The sequence below is a fragment of the Sinocyclocheilus grahami genome, unplaced genomic scaffold, assembly GCF_001515645.1.
Source record: "Sinocyclocheilus grahami isolate Dianchi unplaced genomic scaffold, SAMN03320097.WGS_v1.1 scaffold1648.1, whole genome shotgun sequence".
In the NCBI taxonomy this organism is placed as follows: Eukaryota; Metazoa; Chordata; class Actinopteri; order Cypriniformes; family Cyprinidae; genus Sinocyclocheilus; species Sinocyclocheilus grahami.
The window spans coordinates 54,714-72,213 of NW_015506827.1; the positions used below are offsets into that span (position 1 = coordinate 54,714).

A 17,500-nucleotide genomic window follows, 5' to 3' on the forward strand; every position below is an offset into this window, starting at 1 on the left:
GTATATGAATATATTGTGTGTGTGCATATATACATAATAAATATACTCAGTACACACATATATAAATGTGACCCTGGAGCACAAAACCAGTCATAAGGGTCAATTTTTTAAAATTGGGATGTATGCATCATCTGGAAGCTGAATACATCTTTCCATTGGTGTACGGTTTGTTAGGATAGGACAATATTTGGCTGAGATGCAACTATTTGAAAATCTGGAATCTGAGGGTGCAAAAAAATCTAAATATTGAGAAAATCATCTTTAAAGTTGTTCAAATGAAGTTCTTAGCAATGCATATTACTAATCAAACATTAAGTTTTGATATATTTACGGTAGGAAGCTCACAAAATAACTTCATGGAACATGATCTTTACTTAATATCCTAATGATTTTTGTCATAAAAGAGAAATGTATAATTGTGACCCATACAATGTATTGTTGGCTATTGCTACAAATATCCCCCAGCGACTCAACACTGCTTTTGTGCTGCAGGCTCGCATATATGTTAGCTGCCAGTTTCCCGCTGACATGTTGCAAGCTTTATTTGCAAGCTTAATAATCAGATACAAATGATCATATTTTGACATCACTACAGGGAAATAACCTGATTTATTAATGAAGTCATGCAAACGCAGTTTACTTGCGTTGTCAGTTTACTAATGTGCATGCAAACAGGGAAAACTGGTTATTTTAATAAGCTCATATTTGTGAGTTCTCAGCTTACTGGGGTGCATATGTAAAGTGCTCATTAATTTCCATACCTGCGTATCTGCAGCGGATAAGGCGTACTGTGAGATGTCCCAGACCTTAATGACTCCGGCTGTGTCTCCGGTGACAAGTAGACTGTTTTCCTGGTCTGTGCTTAAACCCATCACACTCTCATCAGATCCATCAGGTGCATAGAACTGTCCTGCAGCAGAAATGATTGGCCAAACTAGTCATTAATCAACTGCTCTGTGCGTTTCAGCAAAACAAACACCCAGAAACTGAGTAGAAGCCAGATGATCAGATTGAAAGAAGCCTTTCCAGCTATTTCAGTATTGTTGAGCGTTGCCAGCAAGCAAGGACATTTGTGAGTAACAGCTCGATTGTATATTATACTCTCTATAATACTCACCAGGCTGCATTTATTTGATCATAAATACAGTAAAACAGTGAAACATTATTAGTTTCAAAGAAGTGTTTTCTATGTGAATATATTGTAAAATGTAATTTGATGCAAAGCTTTGTTACTCGTTTATATATGCTAATTTGCTCTCTTTTCATTATCACTGTTGAAAACAGTTGTGCTGCTTCATATTTTTGTGGAGACAGTGATACATTTTCAGGTTTTTTGATGAATAGAAAATTCAAAAGAAGAGCATTTATTTCAAATAGATTTTTTAGTAACACTATAAATGTCTTTACTGTCAATTCTGATCAATTTAATGCTTCCTTGCTGAATAAAAGTATTAATTTCTGTTACTGACCCCAAACTTTTTTATGGTAGTGCATCCACAAAAATATTAAGCAAAAAAAACAAAATACATTTTTTAACATTGAAACAGCAAATCACCATATTATCATCACATGAATAAATACAAATTTTAAATATACTGAATAAAACATTTAGTGCCCTACACAACTAAACAAGTCCAATAAAATTCCAATATAAACTTTAAAATATATAAACAATAGGGCTGTCAAATGATTAATCGCATCCAAAATAAAAGTTTTGTTTACATAATATATGTGTGTGTACTGTGTATATTTATTATGTATGTATAAATACACACACATGCATGCATACTAATTAAAAATAGAAAATAGTTATTTTAAATAGTAAGAACATCTCACAATATTACTTGTTATTGTATTTTGGATCAAATAAATGCATCCGTGGTGAGCAGACTTCTTTCAAAAACATTAAAAATCTACTCCAGACTTTTTCAGATATATTGTGCTTTCTGAAGTGAAGTGCAATTTAAAACAGTCCTCAGTTTAAAAAGGTCTGTATTACAGTGTCTGTGATGTGTTAAGTTGTAATTGTGTTTACCGTGGTTGTGTCTGGGCCCAGAGATGCTCCAGCAGCAGACACATCCATTCTGTGAGCTGAGAAGCACAGCGCCGCTTCTCAGATGACTTTGCTGGGCTCGTCTTTGCAAGAACAGCAGTCTATGAACAGGACGATGAGCTCTACACACACAGATCACTTATTTCAAGTAACTAGTAAAGTAACGCATTACTTCTTAATCTACAAGAGAATATCTGAGTTACTTTTTCAAATAAGTAACTCAAGTTACTTTTTTTCAAATTTATTGATTGACAGCTCTGGTGTTGCCATGGTGACAGAAATCAGATGCTACTGTAGTTCTAAAATAAATATGAATATGCATTAATTCATCTCACTCACACAAAAACCCCACAGATTCAGTATTCCTCAAAATGAATAAAAATAAAGCAACGCAGAATATGACGCAAACCTGCAATAATTAAATGTTAAACAACACAAATATGCTTTATGTATTTAATCCCATTCTATTAGCTTCTGATCTTCGATGATGCAGTTCAAGCGTACTAATAAGCACACATTACTCTAGACGAACATCTGTGTGTCTTTGTTTATTGCTGAAGTGTTGAAATGTCTTCTTCTGCATTCTACTGTACTTTCCCTTCAGCCTGAGGCGCATTCATTTCACTTTTGCTGTGAAAGGCTTTTATATTTGCCAAAAATATAACTTTTTTATTTTAAAAACAAACAAGCAAGCCCTGTCCAGATTTAAAAAGTAACGTAACGCATTACTTTCCATAAAAAGTAACTAAGTATCGTAATTAGTTACTTTTTTATGGAGTAACGCAATATTGTAATGCATTACTTTTAAAAGTAACTTTTTTGCATGACTGTTAAATGCAAATAATAAAACCAAAGCAAGTAACCAAACAAGCATGTTTTGTTAGGATAACGAAATTAATCTCGTTGTGTGAAATTAGTAACTTCCGAGATTACAGACTCCTTGAAATTCAGGAGACATATAGAAATCAAAATAGTCAGTTTACCTACACAGACAATGCTATGTTAATAATTTTGCAAATTGTTAGGCATGAATTCTATGATGATAATAATAATAAAATGCAATATTTGATTTTAAGACCAATTTTCTTAAATTTTTGCACTGTGTTGGTTTATAATCTGGATCCTACAATGAAAAAAAAACAGTGTTCAAAGAATATTCTTTGCAAAAGAATAAGTTGCAAAATTTTATGAATTATTACAAAGTAACAGCAACTAACACGTTGAATTAAACTACAATTTTAAGTCGAAAGACTAACAGTTTTTCCTTTAAAACACACTCCAACAATCTTTGTTTTATTTACAACTTTGAAAAATAGTTTTTTATAGTGCAAATGGACATTTTATACTTTTTTTTCTTACTGTGCATTACTTGCAACGTCCTGACTTGTGACACTTGCCTTGATAGTGCCATTGGTGGCTGCGGAGATCAGTCTGCGCTGATGTACATCTAGTGCCATACAGGAAACCTCCTCCTTACCGTGAGCGTTCCTTACTTCTATCTTCTTAATGCCTGTTTTCACATCTCACACAGTCAATGTGGAGTCAGCGCAGGCTGTGATTACCTAGACCATGCACATTAAATAAGAACTTATAATGTTCAGTCCACAAACTATCAATCAAACAAACCCAAACACCAACCTGTTGAAGATGTGGATTATAGAGGGCGCAGGTGCAAATCCCAGACCTGCTGTCGGATTCGGTCTTCGGCCAGATACTCCCTGCAGGTCACCAGAAGCACAGGATCTGCAGTCAGGTTGAGGAGCAGAGGAAAGCTGCCCTAAACTACAATTTTAAGTCGAAAGACTAACAGTTTTTCCTTTAAAACACACTCCAACAATCTTTGTTTTATTTACAACTTTGAAAAATAGTTTTTTATAGTGCAAATGGACATTTTATACTTTTTTTTCTTACTGTGCATTACTTGCAACGAATCTCAGGTCCCAGCACATGACTGATAAGCATGCAACGTTCATTTTACGATATTATATATATTGCAAGGTTATTATGCACATTGCAGGGATGTTATAAAGAGGTCGTTTTGAGTACTTTTTCTACATTTTATTGTACTATTTTCCCACTTATGTTTATTTATCCAGAAACATTTAGTTTCGCCTCATTTTTCACCTTCTCTCTGACCCTTGAAACCAAACACGCCGTTTTGCTACATTTATATTTGTAAATGAACTGCATTTTAGGATTGGCCAGCAAGCTGCTGAATACTTATTTCCAAAAATAGTTTAGGTGCACTGGGAAGGAATTCAGTGTTTAATATGTGTACTTAATACATAAAAACTGGTATTTCAAATAAGCAAGGAAAATGCCATTTTTTGCAGTCTGATTTCATACTGACTTCTGTTGCTGGTTTGTCTGCAGTCGTGTGATGGGTTTCTGCAGAGCCAGGCTCCATATAACGATCTCTCCATCATAACTCCCAGTAGCCAGAAGTCCCAGACCTGGACAGTGATCCATGGCTAGGATATCCTCGCCGTGCTGACGACCAGACTTCCAGGACAGGTCTGCATTTACATAGATGTCCTGTACTCACAGATACACTTCAGTAAATGTCTTTGAGATCTCCGGTTCTGCTGTGTCAGACCACCATTAAAACCCTGTTGTCATAGACGTCTCAAGGTATGACCACAAAAGCACACACCGAGTTGAACAGAACCAGAAAAAATGCACTTTATGTGTGTATTCTGGCTAAAAGCCCTTTTTGCTTTTAAGTATGGGTTAGTATGATTGAGACACAAACTGGCCCTTACTTCTGAGAATGCAATGCTATACTGAGCGATCAGTCGACTCCAGCCTGTGGCTAGAAGCTGGTTGTCATGGTGACAGATGACCCCGGTGACCTCTGCATTGGAGACGGTTTCTAGTTTATGAAGATTGAGGCCATTCAGTAAGTTCCACACCTATAGCAAGAGAATGCACACGTGCAGAACGTACTTAGAAACTCTGTTTGTAAAGGTATTAGCAGTAATATCGTGAAATGGTTTTACTAATTAACATAACGGTTTTCTATTTTAATATAGTGTAAACTGTAATGTATTTCTGTGATGCGCAGCTGTATTTTCAGCATCATTACTCCAGTCTTCAGTGTCACATGATCTTCAGAAATCAGTATAATGTGTCCTGACTTGTGACACTTGCCTTGATAGTGCCATTGGTGGCTGCGGAGATCAGTCTGCGCTGATGTACATCTAGTGCCATACAGGAGACCTCCTCCTTACCGTGAGCGTTCCTTATCTCCATCCTCTTAAGGCCTGTCTTCACATCCCACACCGTCAATGTGGAGTCGGCGCAGGCTGTGATTACCTAGACCACGTTAAAATAAGAAACGTTGAATTAAACTACAATTTTAAGTCGAAAGACTAACAGTTTTTCCTTTAAAACACACTCCAACAATCTTTGTTTTATTTACAACTTTGAAAAATAGTTTTTTATAGTGCAAATGGACATTTTATACTTTTTTTTCTTACTGTGCATTACTTGCAACGAATCTCAGGTCCCAGCACATGACTGATAAGCATGCAACGTTCATTTTACGATATTATATATATTGCAAGGTTATTATGCACATTGCAGGGATGTTATAAAGAGGTCGTTTTGAGTACTTTTTCTACATTTTATTGTACTATTTTCCCACTTATGTTTATTTATCCAGAAACATTTAGTTTCGCCTCATTTTTCACCTTCTCTCTGACCCTTGAAACCAAACACGCCGTTTTGCTACATTTATATTTGTAAATGAACTGCATTTTAGGATTGGCCAGCAAGCTGCTGAATACTTATTTCCAAAAATAGTTTAGGTGCACTGGGAAGGAATTCAGTGTTTAATATGTGTACTTAATACATAAAAACTGGTATTTCAAATAAGCAAGGAAAATGCCATTTTTTGCAGTCTGATTTCATACTGACTTCTGTTGCTGGTTTGTCTGCAGTCGTGTGATGGGTTTCTGCAGAGCCAGGCTCCATATAACGATCTCTCCATCATAACTCCCAGTAGCCAGAAGTCCCAGACCTGGACAGTGATCCATGGCTAGGATATCCTCGCCGTGCTGACGACCAGACTTCCAGGACAGGTCTGCATTTACATAGATGTCCTGTACTCACAGATACACTTCAGTAAATGTCTTTGAGATCTCCGGTTCTGCTGTGTCAGACCACCATTAAAACCCTGTTGTCATAGACGTCTCAAGGTATGACCACAAAAGCACACACCGAGTTGAACAGAACCAGAAAAAATGCACTTTATGTGTGTATTCTGGCTAAAAGCCCTTTTTGCTTTTAAGTATGGGTTAGTATGATTGAGACACAAACTGGCCCTTACTTCTGAGAATGCAATGCTATACTGAGCGATCAGTCGACTCCAGCCTGTGGCTAGAAGCTGGTTGTCATGGTGACAGATGACCCCGGTGACCTCTGCATTGGAGACGGTTTCTAGTTTATGAAGATTGAGGCCATTCAGTAAGTTCCACACCTATAGCAAGAGAATGCACACGTGCAGAACGTACTTAGAAACTCTGTTTGTAAAGGTATTAGCAGTAATATCGTGAAATGGTTTTACTAATTAACATAACGGTTTTCTATTTTAATATAGTGTAAACTGTAATGTATTTCTGTGATGCGCAGCTGTATTTTCAGCATCATTACTCCAGTCTTCAGTGTCACATGATCTTCAGAAATCAGTATAATGTGTCCTGACTTGTGACACTTGCCTTGATAGTGCCATTGGTGGCGGCGGAGATCAGTCTGCGCTGATGTACATCTAGTGCCATACAGGAGACCTCCTCCTTACCGTGAGCGTTCCTTATCTCCATCCTCTTAAGGCCTGTCTTCACATCCCACACCGTCAATGTGGAGTCGGCGCAGGCTGTGATTACCTAGACCACGTTAAAATAAGAATCTGTAACGTTCAGTCCACAAACCATCAATCAAACGAACTCAAACACCAACCTGCTGAAGATGAGGATTATAGAGGGCAGAGGTGTAAATCCCAGACCTGCTGTTGGATTCGCTCTTGTGCAGATGCAGTGTGGCCAGATATTCTCTGCAGGTCACCAGGAGCACAGGATCAGGGGTCAGGCTGAGGAGCAGAGGAAAGCTGCCATGCTCTGGAGTGAAGCCTAGAGGGATATTAGGGAACTGCAGCGGAATTGTCTTCAAGCATTGTTGAGAAGAAATATCCCATATTTTTATCTATCTATCTAACTGTCTGATTGACCTGTCTTGTCTACCCAGTTATCTATGGCAGTGGGAATGATTGGATGGCATGGTTGATCATGTGCAGATTGTGCACATTATGTACAGTATATATGTTGCTACAATATCCTATAAACCTGGCTCACAAAAATATGGTACACAGAGAATAAGATGCACCATTGTTGCAAACATTATATACTGTATAATCACCTTTTCTATTCTCCAGATGTATTCCTCTCTCTTCTGACTGACATCAATGATGACCACAGAGCTGGCTGGACTTTCTGATGAAGTAATAATGAGCTCATCATGCGGCTCGTATAGGATTCTGTTGATCGGCTCATTGTGGATTTTTGGGATGTGCTGATAGGAGACCAGTGCGCTGTGTGCATGTATATCCTGTATTCATGAAATAATTTTTACAATACACAATTTTAGATGTAGAAGAAATGGATTTAAAGGGGTCATGAACTGAGAAACCAAAATTCCCTTGATCCTTTGACATATAAGAGGTCATTGTACAATAAAAACATCCTGTAAGTTTCAGAACTCAAAACATTGTCATTAGTCTAAAAACAGCTTATATTGAAGGCAGTCTGCCAAAACGACAGCTTGTGGAATGTACGACTCTATGATGTAATAGTGTGACTAAGCACCGCCTCCGCAGAGGAACATCAACGCCTGCTTCTACATCGCTGCCTGTTTAGCCCCGCCCACCGATTCTACAGCTCTGCCTGTTTAGCCCCGCCCCCGATTCTACAGCTCTGCCTGTTTAGCCCCGCCCACTGATTCGCGCATGTAGTGTAAATAACAAGAGAAACCAAATGATAAAGATGCTCCAAAGACAACAAGACGCTGTGCAGTGCCAAGCTGTAGGAAAACAGTGTTTGTGTTGCCTTCTGATCCTAACGTTAAGAAAGAGTGAATTAAGATCCAGACCGTGTCAGTCAGAACTTGGTCCTTTGTTCACTTCATTTCACCGCGGATTCGTTTACGAACAAGGCACAATTAGACACAGGATTTTCAGAAAGATTGAAGCTAAAAGACGACGTTGTGCGACTATATTGGATCCGACAGTAATATCGCAACACACAAGTGTGAGTAACTATTGCTTTGTCTCTTCTTACAGATCGTTTTATATGTATTGAGTTATTTATGCATTTTTGACCTAAATGTGTGCTGTATAAATGCATCATTCATTCATTCATTCTAAATCTCAGCAGCGTTCATCTATGAGGAATGTAGACAGTCAAACATACACAGCTATTAGCCAATCACAGCAGTGGGCGTTTACTTCTGAGTCTATAATCCGCCACGCCTATTCAAACAGAGCGTTCTGATGTTTTCTGATGTAAAAATCTTTATAGCATTATAAGTGGACCTCAGAGAACAGTACAAAATAATAAAAAAGGCAGTTCATGACCTCTTTAAATATGGTCATTTTATCGTATACTTTTCTATTATTTTTTAACACATTTTCAGGGCTAAGCTGTCTTGGCACAATACTCATCCTCAAGTGAAAATGCATACACTCACTGGCATAAAGATTTGAACTGGGCCGGTCTGGTTGGTAAAAGGCATTTCAAAGAGCCCCTTGAAAGGCTGAAGAAACCACAGCAAATTCACAGAGCCTCTGTCATCGCCCCACATCAGCACACACTTTTCTCCCGGAGCCTGGAGACGCAGATCAAACATGACTCACGGTAAACTAAAACAAAACCAAACCAGCTTGGAGAATTAGCCAGCTTAAAATAAATTCAAGTTCAACACTGGGGCATGAAATGTCAGCAGCCTACCTCTGTGTCATACCAATAACACAGAGCAGTAGCAACATGACTCAGTCCTGGAAAAACACACAGAGAGAGGAACACAACAAGGTCAGCATGGAAGCAGAAAAGCGAACGTCTAGCCTACATCTGACAGGCTTGTTGGCTCATACCGAACAAGTGAACCTGCTCAAAACTGCATGTGGTGGTAACGTCAAAGAAGTGGATGCCCCTGTTCAGGGTCGCAACAGCAATTTTGTGAACATTTCCCAAGTAGACAGCATCGGTGGTCCAGCCCTGGAAGCTCTTTCGATACTGCCTTTTATTAAAGGGGCCGGCACACATCTGCAGGGACGAGGGAGAGGTTTCGGACTCACAAAATATGACTGTAAACATATCATTCTGTGAATTAAGTGTTAATATGTCACCTCCAGAGGCTTTATGTTGTTCAGATGTCTGTTCCACACGATGAGAGTCCCTCTCTTGCTGACGCTGATGTAACGCATGGGTGGAGACTGACTCAAAGCCAAGACTCGCACGATTGGCTCTTGCTGACGAAATGAGTGATTTTACAATTAGTGTGGTAAAAACATTGTGAAATCTCACATTCTATGAACCTAAAACACTAATGAACAAAGAGAATATACCGATAGAGACAGACAGACAGACAGACAGACAGACAGACAGACAGATAGATAGATAGAAGAAATCCTCAAAACTCATGGAGTTAGCATGTGCTTGGACTCGTCTGTTGGGTTTGGATCTCACTGAACGCTGCCTAAAGATCGACTCCATGAGTGACCTCAGATGACTCGACTGCAGCGACTCCAACAGACGCACACTCCAGCCAGCAAAACTGAGAGGGGAAATATGGAGTGAAATAAACCTTTTAGGCGAGTAAAACTTTGTACAGGTGGCTAAGTAGGCAATATGTTCATTACATTCAAATACAAATTTATAGTGATGCATGGATGAGAAAATTCTAGCCGATATTAAAAATAAGCGATAATTCTTTATATTTGGAAGACTAGCACAAACCAGTCTTAAGTGTCAATTTTTTTAGATTGAGATTTATACATCATCTGAAAGCTGAATAAATAATCTTTCCATTGATGTATGGTTTGTTAGGATAGCACAATATTTGAAAATCTGGAATCTGAGGGTGCAAAAAAATCTAAATATTGAGAAAATCATCTTTAAAGTTGTTCAAATGAAGTTCTTAGCAATGCATATTACTAATCAAACATTAAGTTTTGATATATTTACGGTAGGAAACTTACTAAATATCTTCATGGAACATGATCTTTACTTAATATCCTAATGATTTTTGGCATAAAAGAGAAATCTATAATTGTGACCCATACAATGTATTGTTGGCTATTGCTACAAATATCCCCCAGCGACTTAACACTGCTTTAGTGCTCCGGGACACATATATGATTGCATGCATAAACGTCTGTGTGAGCAGTAATGCTGTGCCATATGATAAACTAATGTGAAAAACCAGACACACTTACTGTTGAGTGGTGCTGGGGGTCTCCTCCTTATAGACCGTCCACGGATCCTCGTGTGGTTTCAAAGAGTCCATATCTAATAACAGCAACACAGTTTAGAGCAGATCTCCTGAAAAGAAGATAAACACAGAAATATGAGTCTTTTCCTATACTTTGTGTTCTTGCAGTCTCTTACTCCTCGACAAGAGACAGATATGCTCCTAGATTAATCATCCATTAGTTACTAAGACAGTGTCCTGCAACAACACAATTAAAGAAGTCTTGGTCCATCTACTGAACACATGTATTAAACAAACACCATTTGTGTTCATCAGGTAACTGTAGGACTTTTAAATGTAATCCTCTCTCTCTCTCTCTCTCTATTTGTAGCCAGAATTGTTTCTTTACTGTCTGCAGTTAGACACCAGTGTTCATGTACAGTATGTAGCACGATTAGTAATGTGTAGCAGAAAGAATCCGTTAATAAAGACAGATCTTCCAGCGAGTGTAACTGTCCTCGAGGATCTCATCGAGGTTAAACTCTTATTCAGTCTAGAAATGCTCTCTCGTCTGTGAGAAACGCACACTGCTGAGGATGAAACCCTCGTGTTCTTGTCAGAGAAATGTCACTCACCTGAAACTATTTTCCGTTCGTTTTGATTTGAATTTGATGAGCGCCGTTTCATACAGTAACACAAGTACAGTGTACCACGTGGCTATAAACAATAATCTTCTAAACAGTTACATTTGGTTCTGAATGAGCCTACAGTGCAGAATAAGCGAATTAAAGACAGCAATGATTCATCTCCGAAAGCACAGACATAAATAACATTTAAAAGCTGTGATTACTTCATACAGTATTCACAGTTTGTTACAAAAATAGCTTTGTTCTCATAATTATTCCATTTGCGATATGATCATTTTGTTGTAATTGTGGTTTTGGTCTGTTAGCTATCACTGTTTTCATAGTGTGAGATGTTTGAAAACTAGTTTGGGTTAGTGTGACCTGCAGACATTATTATAATGCTATATGAAGCCCACAATTAAAAGACAATAGCATACTGTCCCATACACATGGGAAATTGAGGTATGAGGTATACTTTGAATTAGTTTTAATTTTCATATTATATATATATATATATATTAGTTAAATCTTTAGTAATTTTTTTTGCATGTTTTTGTCATTATTATTATTATTTTTAATATAGTTTGTATACGTTTTATCAATTTAGTCTTGGCAATTATCTGAAATGTAGTACATTTTATTTTTTTTATATTTTATTTTGTTTCAGTTAAAGTTTTTAAATGTTTATATAAGTAACAAATTGTTTTTTTATTTTTTATTATTGTTTTAGTTTTGGTTAATAACCTGTAAAAAGCTATTATAATTATTTTTATTTATTTATTTATTTTTTCTGAAAAATCCAAACACTTGGAATGTAGTGCATAAATCATATGCAACATTTTGATAATTAATGTGATGGTTTTTATCCCCGATGTGCCATACTGACCATCAAACATCTTATATTATGGAGCTTGCAAATTGTATATTCTGAAATGTTTTGTACTGTTGGAGTTCTTCCACTTTTGTAATGTGTGTGTGTGTGTTGGCTATTAAATCAAATCTGTGTTTTTGACGAAACTCTTGAGTTGCTTGTGTGTAATGGAATAATGAATAGTTCATACAAAAAATTAAAATTAGCTGAGAATGTGCTCACCGGAGGGTCATCCCAGATAAGGATGAGTTTGTTTCTCATCAGATCTGGAGAATCACTTGCTCACCAATAGCAGTGAATGGGTGCCGTCAGAATAAAAACATCACAATAATCCACAACACTCCAGTCCATCAGTTAACATCTGGAGAGCCGAAACAAATCCATCAAGGCATTTTTAACTAAAATATGAGTCTATAATCCATAATAACACTTCCTCCAGTGAAAAAGTGCATCTGCTGTCGTCTCTCGCATCACAATCCAGCCACAGATGTGTTTAGAGCTGTTTAAACACTGCTTGATCTGTGCAGATCTCTCTCCTGATTCACACCAGAACACTGACTCACTGGAGGAAGCCTTATTATGGATTATAGACTCTATGTATTTTAGTTTAAAACGCCTTAATGCCGGATGTGTTTCAGCTTTTGTCTTCTCCAGATGTTAACTGATGGACTGGAGTGCTGTGGATTACTTGTGGATTATTGTGATGTTTTTATCAGCTGTTTGGACTCTCGTTCTGACGGCACCCATTCACTGCAGAGCATCCATTGATGAGACACTGATTATAAATATCAGCGGTCGCTCTATGATGAAGAAACACACTCATCTCGGATGACCCAAGGGTGAGCATTTTTTATAGACACATGTAAAACATACTATACTATAAATAACTATTTCTGTTTCAACGTGTTAAACAATTATATTAGTCACGTGTCCTAACCTCACATTATCTACCCTGCACCTAATTAAAATATTTAGTGTTGTATAACACCAACTGTTACAATTACTATGAAAAAAATGTAGTGAGTAAATATTCTAGCTAGTATTCAATCCCGTGCGCGTGCAGCCGCTGCTGTCCCTTTAAATGTCTTCGTCTTTTTCCGGAGAGTCTCGGTGAGGTTCGCTGTCAGAACCGCTGCTGCAAGGAGGGCAGTGACCGTGTTTGTGCAGATATCTCTCATTTCTCGGGTTCAGCGGGAGCCGTGGCATAATAAAACACCTTTACAGCCGTGAAGCGAAGTAACCTGCCTCTCCACAAATGCAAGCTATTAAATGCGTGGTGGTCGGCGACGGGTAGTGGATTATTGTGATGTTTTTATCAGCTGTTTGGACTCTCGTTCTGACGGCACCCATTCACTGCAGAGCATCCATTGATGAGACACTGATGCAGTGCTACATTTCTACAAACCTGATGAAGAAACAAACTCATCTCGGATGACCCAAGGGTGAGCATTTTTTATAGACACATGTAAAACATACTATACTATAAATAACTATTTCTGTTTCAACGTGTTAAACAGTTATATTAGTCACGTGTCCTAACCTCACATTATCTACCCTGCACCTAATTAAAATATTTAGTGTTGTATAACACCAACTGTTACAATTACTATGAAAAAAATGTAGTGAGTAAATATTCTAGCTAGTATTCAATCCCGTGCGCGTGCAGCCGCTGCTGTCCCTTTAAATGTCTTCGTCTTTTTCCGGAGAGTCTCGGTGAGGTTCGCTGTCAGAACCGCTGCTGCAAGGAGGGCAGTGACCGTGTTTGTGCAGATATCTCTCATTTCTCGGGTTCAGCGGGAGCCGTGGCATAATAAAACACCTTTACAGCCGTGAAGCGAAGTAACCTGCCTCTCCACAAATGCAAGCTATTAAATGCGTGGTGGTCGGCGACGGGTAAGTAGTGTTTTGGGGAGATGATGGAGAGGAGCATCCTTGGAAAAGCCGTGTGGGGTATTGCAATGCATCCATGACCAGTTCTGGCCTTTGCATTTTATTATTTGCTCAACGTAATATCCTCTATTTGATCCTAAGCGTGTGCATGCGTGCAGAATGCATGCACAACTGTAATATTATCGGAATCTGTATAGCTATTGTAATGAGCGCATCACAGCGTGATGCATTCATAATTGTTTCATGTATTATTTTAATCGCTAATGGCAGCATGCATTGGTCATTAGACGTTAAATGAACGGGCTTTGAACAGAAATGCATTGGGTGTTGAATGAAAAAGCCTGAAGCAGATGCTATGGTTACCACTCCCTCCTTTAGCGTGCACGAGAAGTGTGTGGAGCGCGTGCATGTGAGCTGAGTCCGAGTCATTCCGCGAGTCGGTTCTTTTGAAGAATCGATTCAGAAACATGATTCGCAATGATTTGACGCCAGGCAGGTGTAAGCTCAGTGCTCACTCGAATTGTAGTTTCAAATGCCCCCTTGTTAAAGAATGTTGGTCTGCTAGACACTGATTTCAGTGTGTGTGATATATTCTGCTATTTTTCTCATTGTAAACATAACATAGAATGTATAGGGGATGCATTTATGTTTTCGGCAAAATATTATATTCATAAATGTAAATTTTCTTCAACATTACCCGAATGACATAATTTTCTTTCTGACTTTACCTAGTTATGACACTTATATAGCTATAGCAACAAAAAAACTGTCAAATTTGGTGTAAATCAAATCAAATTCTAATACAAAAGAAAAGAAAAATAATGAAAAAAATGGTATATTGGCATCTTGATAAATAACACATTTTATGCATTATAAATCATGTTAAATATTTAAGGCTTTTTACAGCGATTTGCAGTCGTGTGACTATCGTGTGAACAGAGCTGGGCAGATTACATACAAGAATTGTAGTTAGTAACGTAATTCATTACATTACACATTTTGGGTAACAATATAATCAGACTACTTTTAGATTACTTTTCACCTCTCGTTTTTCACATTGATTTCAATAGGAGAATCTGTACTGTACTGTATATTATATTACATCAAGATTTCCCAAACTGTTCAACAAATCAGTCAGGTGGTGATTCGAGAACCGCTCGTGTGTGAGTTATTCATTCGACTCAAATGAACGAATCTTCTTTCAATGCACTTTTCATTGGTGTGTGTGTGTGTGTGTGTGTGTGTGTGTGTGTGTGTGTGTGTGTGTGAGTGTGAGTGCGAGTGTGAGTGTGAGTGTGTGTGTGTGTGTGTGTGTGTGTGTGTGTGTGTGTGTGTGTGTGTGAGTGTGCCCTCGGGCGAGTGTGAATCTGGGACAGGGTCTGTCACTATCTGACATACTAACACCATACTAACACAGAAAGAGCACACGAGTAGCACTAACTGCTTTTACTTGATGCAACTTATTCATCATATAACGTTATGACCTAGTGCTCTTTCACCATCATTTCCTCTGCATCTATGTGTTTTATATAAATGCACAGTAATGCATCTCAGAGCTGAGCTGAGTGGTGTGTGTTTCCTCAGGGCGGTGGGTAAAACCTGTCTGCTGATCAGCTACACCACAAATGCCTTCCCCGGCGAGTACATCCCTACAGTGTGAGTATATAGTGTGTGCATCTGATTAAAAAAACAAATGGAGCACTTTATTGAACCTTTAGACAAATATAAAAGCAATTAAAAAAAATTGCATGCATATGTGGTTTATGTTTGTGTTATATTTGATGCATCAGGTTTTTATGGCTCATATAGTGAGAATAATGCTTGTGATGTAAACCAATGAGATCTTTATAACAGTGCAGCAGATACTGACATAAAATGCTATAAATATCAGCGGTCGCTCTATATCTCCAGTAATCTGTCTCAGAGAGATGAGAGTGAAATGCTCCAAACATATAATGCAGTGATTGAGAGCTGAAGAAATAAAGGCTCCTCAGAAGATGTGAGATGTTCTGGAGGCTTGTGAAGATCATTCCTCCGCTGAGGAACAGTGAAAGTAAAGCTGCTGGAAACAAATGCTCCTCAAAAGATCCTGAGGATCAGATTTGAGACTCTAAAACATGATTGATGGAGAATCAAGTCAAGCAGAGCTGCTTCAGTGCAGTAAGTGTTCATCTGGAGATATTACTGACGTTATTCTGAGGATTACTTGATCAAAACCAGTCTAGATTTGACAGAAGAAGTAAAAAAAAAGCTTTTACGGGATAAAAAAAAAACTCTAAACAATCGACAGAATTGTTGATTCTGCTAGTTCTCATATGTAATTTTTTTCTCCAATAATATCCTTATTAACGCTCATACAGGCAGATGAAGTAGTGCTCCTCACTGAAGTGCATGGGACAGCACTGATCTGCATTTCAATAAGACAATTAGTTGAGCGTTCTGAAGACCTAATGAACTCTGTCCTGATGCTTTATCGAGAGATATTCCAAAACTGTGAGCTGATGCGTCTGGAATGTATTTCTGAGGAACGGCTTCATTTGTGTCAGAGATGAATGTGTGTTCAGTGACGGATCGGAACAGAAGTCTGTTTCTGAACTGCGCTGGCAGTGACTGATGCATTGAGCATTATGTGCTTTTTTCAGATTTGACAACTACTCTGCCAATGTGATGGTGGATGGCAAACCAGTCAACTTGGGCTTATGGGACACAGCAGGACAGGAGGACTACGATCGCCTTCGCCCGCTCTCGTACCCGCAGACGGTGCGCGCCTTCACATTCTGATCATTACAGTCTGCACACATCAACATATAGAGCACAGTTTTCTGTTAGCAGCATTTTTATTTCTTTAGTAAAACCATATCATTTTTAAGCATTCTTTAGAATTTAGAAAATGGAATTAAATACACTTCAAAAGCATGACAATAACAAATATATAGACCTAATTTAATGATGCTGAATTAAAAATGATTTCAGTAAATTATCACATTATTATGAATAAATATTGTTAATGTATTGCTGTAATATTTGGGGGTATTGAGCCCAAATAAAGTACACTCCAAAAAAAGAAAAATTATCTCCAACAAAATAATCTAAAATAATAATCTTCTTTTTCTCAGCAGGTGTAATTTTTTTCTTTCTTGTTTTCTTTTCTTTTCTTTTAGAATTAATTAATTAATTAATTTTATTTGTGTTGTTGTTTGGAAAGGTGTATTGAAAAGCAATGATGAATTGATTCATTTCAAATATATCTTATGTGATGTGACTTTTTCTAAATATATATACACATATATACAGTATATATGTGTGTGTGTGTGTGTGTGTGTATGTGTGTGTATGTGTGTGTATGTGTGTGTATGTGTGTGTATGTGTGTGTATGTGTGTGTATGTGTGTGTATGTGTGTGTATGTGTGTGTATGTGTGTGTATGTGTGTGTATGTGTGTGTATGTGTGTGTATGTGTGTGTATGTGTGTGTATGTGTGTGTATGTGTGTGTATGTGTGTGTATGTGTGTGTATGTGTGTGTATGTGTGTGTATGTGTGTGTATGTGTGTGTATGTGTGTGTATGTGTGTGTATGTGTGTGTATGTGTGTGTATGTGTG

General features: G+C 37.9%; 2 protein-coding genes across 3 annotated transcripts in view; one reads left to right on the forward strand and one right to left on the reverse strand.

Annotated features, from left to right (window-relative positions):
• LOC107571756 (uncharacterized) overlaps positions 1-10,609 on the reverse strand; it is a 31,185-nt gene extending 20,576 nt beyond the window's left edge. The window contains exons 1-11 of the mRNA XM_016258118.1: positions 10,539-10,609; positions 9,790-9,877; positions 9,450-9,572; positions 9,195-9,366; positions 9,052-9,098; positions 7,010-7,198; positions 6,772-6,936; positions 6,384-6,533; positions 5,972-6,156; positions 2,036-2,175; positions 762-910 (exon numbers count right to left, since the gene is read on the reverse strand). Coding sequence (XP_016113604.1) covers positions 762-910; positions 2,036-2,175; positions 5,972-6,156; positions 6,384-6,533; positions 6,772-6,936; positions 7,010-7,198; positions 9,052-9,098; positions 9,195-9,366; positions 9,450-9,572; positions 9,790-9,877; positions 10,539-10,609 — 1,479 coding nt within the window. The remainder of the gene's footprint in view (positions 1-761; positions 911-2,035; positions 2,176-5,971; positions 6,157-6,383; positions 6,534-6,771; positions 6,937-7,009; positions 7,199-9,051; positions 9,099-9,194; positions 9,367-9,449; positions 9,573-9,789; positions 9,878-10,538) is intronic.
• A 2,517-nt stretch (positions 10,610-13,126) lies between these two features.
• The window catches only part of rac3b (Rac family small GTPase 3b), a 9,320-nt gene continuing 4,946 nt past the window's right edge, over positions 13,127-17,500 (forward strand). The window contains exons 1-3 of one of the 2 annotated variants that reach the window (XM_016258130.1): positions 13,127-13,300; positions 15,485-15,556; positions 16,543-16,660. In XM_016258130.1, the coding sequence (XP_016113616.1) occupies positions 13,266-13,300; positions 15,485-15,556; positions 16,543-16,660 (225 nt within the window). In that variant the 5' untranslated portion in view covers positions 13,127-13,265. Of the gene's footprint in view, positions 13,301-13,729; positions 13,904-15,484; positions 15,557-16,542; positions 16,661-17,500 lie in introns of those variants that run through there. The other variant, XM_016258129.1, reaches the window with a different exon arrangement.